The sequence below is a fragment of the Copadichromis virginalis genome, linkage group LG6, assembly GCF_057382275.1.
Source record: "Copadichromis virginalis isolate Kocher_CV1m ecotype Utaka linkage group LG6, C_Virginalis_male_GT1.1, whole genome shotgun sequence".
NCBI lineage: Eukaryota > Metazoa > Chordata > Actinopteri > Cichliformes > Cichlidae > Copadichromis > Copadichromis virginalis.
In genome coordinates, this window is record NC_140623.1 from 11672221 (window position 1) to 11685371 (window position 13151).

Below are 13151 nucleotides of genomic sequence, written 5' to 3' on the forward strand. Positions count from 1 at the left end.
TTCTATAAACATTTATTTATGAAGCACTTTTAACAGAAACTCATTTTCACTTTCCTATCGTTAATCACACAATAATATTCTGTAACTAATTGGACCTGAAAGTCATGATCTATGAATCATACAGTATTAACTCATCCTGTCGTTCATAAGTAAAGTTACTCCTGTTCTTATATCAGGATTCATGTATATTATATATAAAAACACCCAGCGCGCCCCTGCGGGCGGTTTATCCTTCAAGCTCGGGTCCTCTACCAGAGGCCTGGGAGCTTGAGGGTCCTGCGCAGTATCTTAGCTGTTCCCAGGACTGCGCTCTTCTGGACAGAGATCTCCGATGTTGTTCCCGGGATCTGGGAACAACATTAGCGTACAGCCTCAGGGTGCTGGACTTGGGGTGAAACCCTCCATGCATGGTAAGGAGCTTTCTTGTCTTTATGTCAGTGGCTTCTATCTCCTCCTTTGGCCAGCCTATTACCCCAGCAGGGTACCTGATCACGGGCAGGGCGTACGTGTTGATGGCCCGGATCTTGTTCTTACCATTCAGCTGACTCCTCAGGACTTGCCTGACCCTCTGCAGGTACTTGGTGGTTGCAGCTTTTCTAGTGGCCTCTTCATGGTTCCCATTCGCCTGCGGGATCCCCAGGTACTTGTTGCCTTCTGGTAGTTCAATCCCCTCAGTTCTGACTACCTTCCCTCTCTTCGTTAATGATCTCATTAATATGTCGTATTCTTGTTCGTTTAATGTCACTGCTAAGTGTGGCTCCACAGTCAAAACGTCTGCCAGTCTTTAGCCTTTTTTAGCCGCACCCAGAAGGAAAAATAGGATTTGAACCATAGAGGTAAACACTGGTGACAAGAATTTTGTTTTAAATTCACTCTGTTTTTGTTTTTGTTTTTTGGTCTTACTGTGCTGCATGAAACACTATCATATATAAATAATTAACATATAAAAGTCATATATATCATGTATTACTTTTATAAAATAAGTACTTTACTTGTTGCTGTGTCAACTTTAAGATAAATCCAGACAATTTTGGGTGACTTCTTGAAGTTGGTTAGCAGTTCAGGCCATGTCCACCAGAGGACACCATTATAACTCTTCATCTCAGCAACATTTTCTATTGTTCTCTGCCTACTTCTTTTCAAGTTCACAGACAAGATAAGTTAGGTATAAATATCTGTAGTTATTTCATTATCTTATGTTGCAGATTTAAAAAAAATGGTTGATCTTTATTTTTGTTTAAATAATTGGGCCCCACAACGTAAAAGGACCCAATTTTACTTGTATTTGTTTTCTGTCATTTGCATACAGTTACAGTGGTGGATGCCCAAAGTTTGGAAAAATAAATTTAACATATATACAAATGATCCCTGTAAGCCAAACGCTCAGGCTTCAGACTTTATTGCCTTTGTTTTTCTTTTCTTTATTAAGGTTATCAGTTTCACTTCTCGAACAAATCGTAACAATTTGAATTTTTCCAGGTAATTTTTAACAAATCATGGTCTACTTTCAAGTAGTCAGAGCCTTCAGTGAATTTTACAGTAAAACATAAATAACAGCTTCAATACTTCATATGTATTGTGTATGTATATTGTTCTATGCAGTATCTTCCATTACTGCTCCTAGAACTGCACGCTTCTGTACAGAGACCCTTGATGTTCTGCCTGGAATCTGTTGAAGCCACTCATCCTGATTTGGGGTGGCAGCTCCTCATGCTTCTATTACTACTAAGACAATTTGGACTTTACCTCCAGTTGGTCCTTAAGCCCCTGGTACTCCTTGATTTCATTGTGTTTCTGATTTCTGATCTTGCTGTTAGCTAGAATTGACACATTTATCCAACTATGGTCCTCTCGTCCTTGCAAACCACAAATTGGTCTGGTTAGTTATATATTATATATATCATATTATTATATTATGTTATATATATTCTGTATAATTTTGTCTTTATATGACCCTACACCCTCCTGAGAACCAGCTGTGGCGAGAATAAGGCACGGCGGGACCACGGAGTATCATTCGGATATGTACATCTCACCACAACACACCCAAACCCCTGAATCCCCGTGTTTTAACTAGGATGATTAAGGATGCCGTGCAGGTGCATCCGCCCTCCCTTCACGGCACCGCAGACCACGCCCCACCACACCAGCCTATTCATTTATGGCCTCTGTAATGGACATTTGTTTTTGGTCACATTCACAATATATGGAAACACAAGTCCATTTTATTTATAAAAAAATGTGTGAAAACAGAATGACAAGTTGCTAATACAATGACATGAGTGACATGTGTGATCACTCCAGCTTTACATGTTCTCTCCTCTGCCTGTTCCTGTAAAAATGGCATAAACATCATGACTCACCCACAGAGACTTCAGAGGCTCTGAGATCTTTGTAGCCTTTGACAGCACAGGAGTATGTGACTGCTTCCTCACTGCTGAGCAGCTCTTGGTAAAAGTGTGTTTGCATCACTCTCTCTCAGGTCATTGATGGTTAAAGTTGGGTTTTTCTCTTCAGACATGTTGTACGTTACACCAGGGCCGGCCCGTGGCATAGGCCGTATAGGCAAATGCTAAGGGCGCCGTCCAGTGCCACAAATGTTGAAAAAAAAAAAAGTTGGTACTATTATTTCTAAATACAAAAAATAATCCCACGTTAATTAAAATGCAAAGTAAAGCTTATTTAATAGAAATATTATTTGTTACAACATTACACTACACTGCTGATGTAGGGGGGCGCCACCTAAAATCTTGCCTAGGGCGCCAGATTGGTTAGGGCCGTTTCTGCGTTACACGTACAGAGAGCTCACTCTGAACTTACTTGTAACCATCCGAGTGTACAGTGAACCATTTTCTGCTTGAACTCAGATGTTGATGTGATCAGTGCAGATCCACTGATGGACCTCTGAGACCACAGTAATAGTAATTAATTAGTTAATTAATTAATTAATTAATCCAGCATAAATTCAGATTATTAATTTACTAAATATGTAATGAGTAAGTAACGTAAACCTTACTTAATAATCACTTATAGCTAAGATGTACAAGATGAAACCCAGAAAAGTTTAATGAGCATCTTTCAAAAGATTCATCTTCATCTTCGAAGCATAAAGTTCACAAAATCAAAGAAAGGGAAAAGAAAAGACATAAGAGTCAAAGAAGAAATCTCAGCCTTTTACTGGTGGGAATTTTAAATGTTGATTATCACCTTAGTAAATATACATTACTTTTTAAAAATTTGTGTTATGATTTTAACGGTTCTTCCTCTCAACTGATGTGGTAGTGATAGTCAGTTTTGCCAGGAGATGGCAGCGTAGCTTAAGTAAGTGTTGCTAAAACCAGTCGAGATATTCATGAATAAATTTAAGTGAAACTTTGAGCTCCTTTTACCCCTTAGCTGCAGGTGCATCTACGAAAAACATGAGTTTGAATTCTTTACTGGTAACTGGTCAAGGTGTGAGCTTTACCTCAAAGTCAAGGTCACCAGGAAGTTTAAAAAATAAATTAATACAGATTTTATACAGCTTATTCTTCTGTGATTTGTGAGTACAGAGGAAATGTATACTGACTGTGACATCATCATTTGACTGTTGCATTCCTTCTCTTTTCTTTTTGTCTCGTTCCTCATTCTCACTCCAGCAGTTTCAAAAGGCATCCAAGTCACTGAAATTTTCCCTTAAGCTGTGCAATAAAAAGAACCTTTAATACAACCAGACCATCAAGAATATATTAGGTGCAGCTGAGATGATGGTGATGATGAACCAGTTCTGAGTCCTCTGAGTCTGGGATCAAGATTTTTACCTTCTGTTCCATCCACAATAATGTACAAAGTGATAATACCTAAAATAGAACATTTATTAGAACTGAACACATTTATTTGTGTCCAGTGAAAAGTTCCTGGATTTTAGTACGCCTGATTTCAGACAATTTACTGGTTTGCTTGCCTTTATATGAAGCTAAATCTGACAAAGTTTTGAGGCTTCCTCTTATTTGGTGTGAGAGAGCCTGACAGAGACAGAGTGTCTCAAGTTCAAGAGCTGCTAAGTCTTTAAATATCTTAGTTTCAGTTCCTATAAGGAACTGCATCATCGCAGAAGAATTTTGGCCAACCCTTCTTTACAGCATTGCTTCAGTTTGCAGACATGTTTTTATGCACATCCCTCTTAATGACTCAACACAGTTTTTCCATCAGGCTAAGGTAAATGGCCTGCATTTGTATAGCGCTTTTCTAGTCCATAGGACCCCAAAGCGCTTTACACTACATTCAGTCATTCACCCATTCACACACACATTCACACACTGGCAATAGCAAGCTACATTGTAGCCACAGCTGCCCTGGGGCGCACTGACAGAGGCGAGGCTGCTGGACACAGGCGCCACCGGGCCCTCTGACCACCACCAGTAGGCAAACACGGGGTTAGTATCTTGCCCAAGGACATTTGGCATGCAGCCAGGATGCAGCCTGGGATCGAACCACCGACCTTCTGATTAGTGGCTGACCTGCTCTGCCACCTGCTCTGCCACCTGAGCTACAGCCACCCCTAAGGTCTGGAAAGACTGGACTGGACCATTGCAACACTTTGATTCTTTTCTTTTTAAGCCATTCTGTTGAAGATTTGCTGCTGAGCTTGGGTTCACTGTCCTTTATATGACTCATTTTACTCTAGGCTTTAGCTGTCAGACAGAGGACTTTAAAATATTTTAGAGTCAAATGTGAGGGCCATGGCCACCTCAGTGACTGGAAGGTCACTGAGCTCCGATACACATATTATGAATATACTTCATTTTGTTTGATTATTTATTTGAATCAAGTTTAAATCACGTTGTCGTTGGTTTAGGACGCCTTAGCTGCACAGCAGCTTGTGACAATCAGAAGCCACACCTTAGCTATTAAGAGTGGCTCATGGTCAAAGTTCCCATTCATTTTACCTGAATCCCTGAATATCTCACTTCATAATCATTTATTTTCTTAATACATTAATTTCAACTTCCTGTGTCTCTTCCTCACTTTTTTATTGGGATTGTTGTCCCTACAAAAGCACCCCACTGTGACTGTGAGGGCTTGTTAGTAGTTGTTACTGATTGTACTGCTGACAGTGCAGTGACAGCAGCCCCAACAGCTAACATACCGATTCTTTTGATTTTACTATTTTTTCTTTTTGTTTTTTGTTTTCTCTTAACTTGTCAACTCTTATCCTTTCTCATTTCTTCAAAATTAAATTCTGTTCTTCAAGGTGCGTATCGCAGATACGTGAGGGCCCGGGTGCCTTAAGATATATGGCGTAGCAGCAGTTCAGCTGCCCAGTTCAGCCCTGGTGTCCTGGTTCTGTGTAGGCAAAACTGCCCATATCATCAGCCCTCGTTCAGTGTATATGACTTGTGTGCTTAATTAGTTTGAGATGCTCTCCAAATGTGGTGCTGTTCATTATTTGTATTGACCATATTTGTTCAGTCTTTTTCTAATTGCACTTAGATGAATATTAATATTTAACATGCTAACTGAGGCCTTTGGAGTCTTGTAGTTCCTGGGGGGATTTGCAGTTTCTCTGAGCCTTATGTGGTCTGACTGGGGTGAATTGTCTGGGACGTCTACCCCTATGAAGATTGGCAACTGTTTTGAATGTTTTTCACTTGTCATCTTTGTTTCATCTTTCTCATTGTATAATGATGGACTTCAAATTGTGTGAAGAAAACACTTTAGTGTTAAAGAGTCCAAATCTGGTACTTAAATACAATTGAGAGGTCATACAGAACAAATCATGTCAAACAGTGAATCTGCTCTTTACTTAAATAGTTCATTCCTACCTGAAAGGCTGAAAAAAGATTTTAATTTTGTGAGTCTTTCTCCAGACAAACTGCATTCAAAGCAGCTCAGTTAAACATGTGACATGGCTACATATTATTATATGTTCATCAAAAACCTGACAGTGCTGACAATGAAAGCAGAGACAGGGGACAGTGTTAGTGGTTATTTTGTGGTACAGACAAAAACCTAACAGAAGACAAACCTGCGGACACAATGGCTTTGATGTTTTTATTAGTGACACCCAAAGCACACAAAGTAATACAATGTCTAACAAAGTTATCAAAAATAGCACCCTTTAAGTGGGTGATCAGTAAATGCACACTCGTGGGCTTTTGGACATAGCAGAATTTTTAAACGGTTGCGTCATTTTTTGCAGGTTTTTGTGACAGACGTACATCATTACCAAATATGTTTTAATTCAAAAGCTTGAGAATTTCTACTTGAGCTTTTCAATTTCAATTGATTTCAATTTCTACTTATTTCTACCTTTATTTTATATTCCAGTGAAGAAAGTGTAACCCACAGACAGATCCAGATGCTGCAGTTTCTCTGCTGTGATGGTAAAGTAATATCACTGGAGTTGAAATCATCATGGTAACAAACGTTTCTTTATTGAGCATACAGTGGCTCAATGGTGGAGTAGAGGTCAGCTGTGTGGTTCTCACTGAAGTCCAGTCTGCTGTAGTGATGATCATCCTGCTCTGCTGACTGAGCTGAGATGTTTTCATACATGGAGTCAACGTTCATCTGAGGAGACGAGACAGTTCTTATAAATTTATAACAAACTGCATCAATAACTCATAGCTGGTTGTTTGTTGTTTGTTACATTGTCACTGTACTGCACTGTCACTGAGATTCTCAAATAGAACCTGTCTGACAAACTGAAACAAGTTAAGAGACCTAACCCCCCCAAAAAACAACCTCTAAAGAACTTCAGGTCTCAATTGTGTCAATTAAGGTCAGAGGTCATGATATAACAATGAGAAACAGACGGGACAAAAATGGCAATGAACTCAAAAATTATTTTTCCTGTCAGTGGTAAACATCACGACTGTTCAATGTCCAATCAATTACAAATCTAGTTGAAGATGATATTAATGTAATGTGTGGTAAGGATTGCTGATGTATATCTGACTTATTTGATACAATGATGAACATGAACATCGGGTGTAGGTAGGGACACTGAAAAGAATGCTACAGTTGGTTACTCAGAAAAAGGCAGACATATAATAAGTTTAAGCTTTTTTCCAGAATAAATGATCGTGTGAGGAAAAAAGGAAAGATGAGGGGATGTTTTTCTAACACAGCAGAATTATTTGAATCTTATTTCGTACCTGCTGCACTGATTCTGACATTTCTCCTCTTGGAGACTGACTGGAAGTCTTCTTTTTTCTGTTGCATAAAAGAAACAAATCAGTGAATGGGTAAAACATTTCACATCACACTTTAAACATAACTGGTCTTAGAGATAACACAGTAACGTTCACCTGATCCACCAGCAGACAGTGAGAGGTATTAAAACCAGCAGAGCTGCAGAAACTCCTGCAGCTGCTGGTGTCCATGTTCCTGTGATACTTTGGACAGTGAGAGTCTTTGGAGCAGAGCTGATATCTTTGTTGGTTTTCACAGCACAGGAGTAGCTTCCTGCATCCTCCCTGCTGACTGGGTCTAGGATCAGATGTTTGTTCTGGTTCTCTCTCGGGGTCAGAGGTCGACTGTTCAAGTACCAAATGTAGTTTGTGTTGTCAGTCAGAGGACAGCTGGTGCTGCAGGTCAGTGTGACTCTCTGACCCTCTGTCACCACTGCAGAAGGACTCATCTTCACTCTCAGCTCTGAAAAACACTCAGACTAGTCAGTAAATGTAACACAAAGTAGTTTTCATTAAAGATAAAACAAGATTTGGTGCTTTTGGTTTTCACTAACTTCTGAAGAGTGCAAGAAGCAATAAAAGGCAAATATCTGTAGCCTTTTGACTAAATAAAATATTTCTTATCGCATCATCAGCTGAGGAAAATTCATGCATTTTCATCTTGTTAATTCAGCTGAAAGCATTGCAGAGGATTTTGTGTTGACTGTTATTTTTATTATTTTTATACGAAGAAAGACAAACCATAATTACCTGTGACAATCAGAGTAACTCCAGGAAAATCAAACTGTTTCACTTCTTCATTTCCTGTTGTGATGGTGAACCTGTATTCTGCTGAGTCATCTCTCTTCAGCTTCTTTAATCTGAGGATTTGTTGGTTCTTCATGCTGTCATCATACTCCACATGATCTGCATCCTCAGTCAGGTTCCTCCTGATGTCCTCCTCAGCATTTCTCTTGACTTTATACCAACATTTAGACTGTATCTGCTGGTAGTCAGGATGTGAGTATTTACTGGAGATGTTGACTGAAGATCCTTCCAGAGCACAGATTCTGCTGTGGACATAATTCAACGCCCAGCAGGAATCATCACTAACACCTGAAATATCAATGAAACAGAGAAGAGATATTTTAACTTAATTAGTCAAATCAGTTTATTTCTATCACACATTTAAACACAACAACAAGTAAAAAGCACTTTAAAGTATACTTATAATAAAAACAACCAAATAATTAACAAAAGCAATAATAAAATAATAACATTAAATATATATAAAAGAAGAAAGAAATACACTGGGCAAAATGACAGACTGAGTTACTCTTGGCTGAGACTGAAAAAGCTGAGCAGAAGTCAGGAGATGAATACTGTTAGTATCATAGATGAGCAGATCTGAAGAGGGAGAGTTTTGGATCTGCAGCTGAGAATTGTGATGTGATCACCAACGTTTTAAAACTGATCCTGAACTTTACAGGAAACCAGTGTGATGATTAGTCTTAATTGCAAGAAGTGGTGGTAATACTTTGTAAGTGGAGAGACAATAAGTTTACTCACAGACGTCAGCAGAGCGCACATCCTCAAGACCTTTTACAGCACAAGACAAACTGTCATGATTAGATCTGGAAACTAGAATCTGTTTTCCCTCCTGCACTGTAGGCTTTCTGTTCTCATACCACACAAAGGAAATCAGAGGCTCAGTCAGAAAACAGCTGCTGTTACAGGTCAGTCTGATGATACCTCTGTGTTCAGCAGGAGTCCTCTGGACATGAATTTCTGTTGGGAGATGATGAACACATTTTCCACCAGTTCATCTCTGTCATGTCAAATAAATTAACAAATAAAAATGAAGTTTCAAAGTGCAGTTTGTCCAGAACTTCACCTCTGGGATATGTGATGGAGCAGGACTCGTCCACGGATGTCTGCTGAGAAGAACACATTCTCCCTTTAGCATAGGTCACACTGAAGCAGGTCTCTGTGATGGAACCTGAGAAAAACCAACAACTTTCTGTAAATTCATTAGAGTCTGAAGAGTAAAGTGTTTGTGTTTAACATCTCATAACATGATGAGGAGGTGTCCATCATGACTCACCCACAGAGACTTCAGGGGCTCTGAGATGCTCGTAGCCTTTGACAGCACAGGAGTATGTGACTGCTTCCTCACTGCTGAGCAGCTCTTGGTACCAGGGAGACCAGTCCTCATAGAGAAACTCTCTGTTCTTGTACCAGATGTAGGCTGCAGGCTTTTCAGTCAGAGGACAGCTGCTGCTGCACATCAGTGTTACTGTCTGTCCCTCTGTGGCAGGAATCACCTTTACCTGCAGCTCTGAGAGGTCACATGACCAACATGAATACACTGATCATTCATAAACTCATTCATTTGTGATGCATTTGTAAAAAGAACTGTACCTGTAACTTGGAGATGAATTCCACTTTGTTGGCACTTTGATCTGTCAGCAGTTTTAATGCAGCAGTAAAAATTTGCATCTCTCTCTGTCAGATTATTGATTGTTAGAGTGAAATTACTCTCTGCTGACATGCTGTACTTTACATGTGTTTCCTCTACTGAGAACATTATCTTGGAGACAGTATCGTGTCCAGTGTACCAGCCATTTCTTGCAGTGGGATGTTGATGTGAGCAGGGCAGATTCACTGATGAACCTTTCAAGGCACAGATGCTGTTTGGTTTTCCCTGAACACCTTTAACACAACATGTGATTAGAAAACATGGTGAACATTTATGCTAACTTTCTTTTCTGTGCTAATCTGTGATGACAGCATGTTACTGTAAATGATCACAATCTGGTGCTTTGATACACTTGACAGTTCAGAACTTCAAAACAAGAAAAAATCATGTTAACAGTAAATCTCTTAAGTGAGGTTTTTTTTAGGAAATTCACTTTAATTTAACTTCTGAGAAAAACTTGTAACTTTCTGCATCTTTTTCTAGATTCCAGAAACATCATCACAGTCATCATGAGGAGGAGAAACAAATTATTCCTACCTGACAGACACAGAATGAAACCCAGAAACAAACATCCAGCTTCTGCCAACAACATGGCTGCTGTAGATTTTGTCTTCTAATCAAAAAGTTGATTATGTGAATATAATTTAGTCCTTGCTATGACTTCTGTTAATATCAAAATTTATAAAATATCAGAAATGTGAATAAATGTTCAAATTCATGAGCTGTCTAAGAGGAAAACCTGAATACAGAGCTGATTTCAGCGTGTCTGCAGGACAAACACGTTTTAACACGACCAAAGTCACTTCCTCCTTTATGATAATTTTTTTTTCACAACAGAGCCCTCTAGTGAAGAATGCATGTTTGCAGCAGCTATTGGACTCTTACTTTTGAATTTATAGTGGGGTTTTTTGTGTATTGTCACACTTCTTGTCTTTGTTATTTTTAAAATTTACAAAGCATCCCAATTAAATATGCTACATGACCACATTTCATTACATTTTCATCAAAAAACCCAAAGTTGTTACTATTGGCAGAGTAACAACAATGGTGCGGCATTAATGGTTATTGTGGTGCAGAAAAAGAAACTTACCAGAACCACTAACAGGCGTGATATTTTTATTTTTCAAAATATCATTTCATTTCATTCATCTGTAAATATACTTCAGTAAATGAGCAGTAAAGGTAGTCTATTGCTATATATAATAAATACATGTGTGTTTTTATATATTACTAGTATACTCACCTTTGTAAAGTCTAAATTAAAAAAAATCAGAACAATAAGATTTACTGATAAAGATGCAGTGACTGGCCTATATTAGTATACAGAAATAGAAAAAAGAAGAAAAACGATTAAATTTTTTTTTATAACACATCAAATGTCTTCACTGGGTCTATACTTCATCCATGTTTGGACGAGAGAGAGAGAGAGAGAGAGAGGGGGGGGGGGGGGGGGGTATTATATGAATGGTAGCAGTGTGAGCCTCTAAAAGCTGTGTGTACTGTTCAGTAATATTTGTACCCTCTTTTACTCTGTTCTATTCATATTTTGTGGGAACCAAAATTTTCATTCATTTTATCTCAAATATCTTTAGCGTTTCTCTGAATTTCAATTTTCTATCACTGCTAAGATGGAGCTGTTTTCAGGTCGTGATTAGGCAGGAATCACCTTTACCTTCAGCTCTGAGAGGATATGCATTCATCGGTGTGATAATCATAAAATAATCACTGTTTGCAAGCATCATACTGAAACAATGAGTTTAACTCTCCTGTCCCAGCAGTGTTCTTGGTTGTTTCTATACTTGTTGCAGTAGTAAATGTTTGCATCATTTTCTCTCACATCCTTGATCACCTGTGTGGGGAAGCCATCAGACACGCCCACGACCCTGGTTTCGTCTGTAGAGAACATACTTGTTGCCCTGCTTGTGCATAGTGTACCATTTCCAGTTGGACTTTGCTTTATCTGACCTTTTAATCCATAGATGTTTTAGATGTTTTTTGTGTGTCCAGTCATCCCTTTACCAGAAACTTTCATTAGCAGACATCAAAGTTTTTAAATGAAACAAAGAAGTGAACCTTAAAGAACATGTATGCTTTCCTGCTTACATGTTCTAAAAGCATGGCTCTCCTCAACCTTCTCCTCATCCTTCAACTTTATTCAGAAACATTGATGGTACAGCTGTTTTTGTATGCCTAATCACTGTCATGACAACAAGGTAGGTTGTTGTTTTGTAGGTGATGACAGATGGCGTTAAGTTATTATATAAAAATGTCCTTCCTTCTTTAGAAGGAATTCATCTTAGTAAAAGAAGAAGAGGACATAGCGTGACAAGAAAGGAACCTTGGTACTGTATGAGGAGGACAGCAGTGGGACAGAGAGGGTGAGGCTGCTGGAGGACATGTATCAGAACAGTAAAACAGAGGTGAGGTGTGTGGTTGGGGTGAGAAATGGATTCAAACACAGACACACACACTGTAAGACTTGGCCCTAATGTCTCCTCAAATCGCACACTGAGCACTGGCTCCCCACCGGGCTGTGTGCTGAGCCCCCTCCTGTATTTTCTCTACACCCACCACTGCAGTTCGACCCACAACAACAAACTCATCATCAAGTTTGCTGATGACACCACAGTAGTCAGACTCATCTCAAAGGCAGAGGAGGCAGACTACAGAGAGGAAGTCCTGAAGCTGGCAGCATGGTGTTCAGAGAACAACATGCCAGTGAACACTAAGAAAACCAAAGAGGTCATTGTTGACTTCAGGAGGCACAGCACTGACATACCTCCCCCCCCCCCCCCCCCCCCCCTTTACATCCACGGGGACTGTGTGGAGAGGGTCCACTCCTTCTGGTTCCTTGGTGTCCTCATCTCTGCTGACATCTCCTGGACAGATAACATCTCAGTGGTCATCAAGAAGGCCCAACGTTCGTCGGGGGGTTCCCCAGGAGCATCTTCCTTGGGTGGCTCAACCCGGGGTAGCGGTCATGGCCTATTAGGGGCTCTGTTGGCTCTTAGGTGACGGTTTCCTCGTGGCTGCGTGCAGCATGGCTAGGGGAGGGTCTGTGCTGACGGACGTGGGTTACTGACCTGGTAGCCTGGCTGCCCCTGGGTGGGTCTGGGACGGGCGTGAGGTTCTGGGGGCGCTCCGTCTCTGGGCTGGGGCCCTGGCTGGGCCTCGGGGGCTTGGGTCCTGGTTGGTATGTTGCTGGGGTTGTGGGCGGGTGGGTGTATGGGGGCCCGGCCCTGGCGCAGGGTGCTGCCAGTGCATCGAGCCACCTGGGGGGCTCTTCAACTGGTGGGGGGGTGTTACACCTTGCAGGAGCTCTCCTCTCTTCAGGAACTCACTCTGCAGGAGGGGGAGATATAGGAGAGGTGGAGGAAGATCTCAGCCTGGGCGTCTATTGTCTTGTGTAGTCTGGAAGATGAGTGGATGACGGGGTGGGTGCAGTTTTCTCTGTGGTGGGGTCAGGTGGGCTGTCCCGGGCTCTGTGGGGCTGGGCGGCGCTGCTGTTCTGGGCCCCG

At 40.6% G+C, this 13151-nt stretch overlaps 1 protein-coding gene across 2 annotated transcripts; it reads right to left on the bottom strand.

The window, feature by feature from the left end:
• Nucleotides 1-6026: 6026 nt before the first annotated feature.
• LOC146707321 (B-cell receptor CD22-like) lies at nucleotides 6027-10263 on the bottom strand. Of its 2 annotated transcripts, XM_085460855.1 has the most exons (9): nucleotides 10171-10263; nucleotides 9576-9866; nucleotides 9259-9492; nucleotides 9049-9153; nucleotides 8724-8942; nucleotides 7926-8270; nucleotides 7293-7638; nucleotides 7140-7197; nucleotides 6027-6552 (listed from the first exon to the last, which is right to left on the bottom strand). In XM_085460855.1, exons 1-9 carry the CDS (start codon nucleotides 10223-10225, stop codon nucleotides 6415-6417), a joined length of 1791 nt encoding a protein of 596 aa, XP_085316981.1. In that variant the 5' UTR covers nucleotides 10226-10263; the 3' UTR covers nucleotides 6027-6414. The 2 variants fall into 2 exon arrangements, with proteins under 2 accessions (XP_085316981.1, XP_085316982.1); XM_085460856.1 differs by lacking the exons at nucleotides 6027-6552; nucleotides 7140-7197 and having other exon boundaries at nucleotides 7289-7638; nucleotides 7926-8263; nucleotides 8720-8942.
• Between the last annotated feature and the right edge of the window lie 2888 nt (nucleotides 10264-13151).

What these genes read in the sequence shown, in the direction of transcription:
- LOC146707321 (XM_085460855.1), bottom strand. Translation starts at nt 10,225, where the DNA reads ATGTTGTTGGCAGAAGCTGGATGTTTGTTTCTGGGTTTCATTCTGTGT. An exon ending in AATTCATCTCCAAGTTACAG is followed by an intron (nt 9,493 to 9,575) that starts GTACAGTTCTTT and finishes GTGACCTCTCAG; the next exon opens with AGCTGCAGGTAAAGGTGATT. An exon ending in AGTTACTCTGATTGTCACAG is followed by an intron (nt 7,639 to 7,925) that starts GTAATTATGGTT and finishes AGTGTTTTTCAG; the next exon opens with AGCTGAGAGTGAAGATGAGT.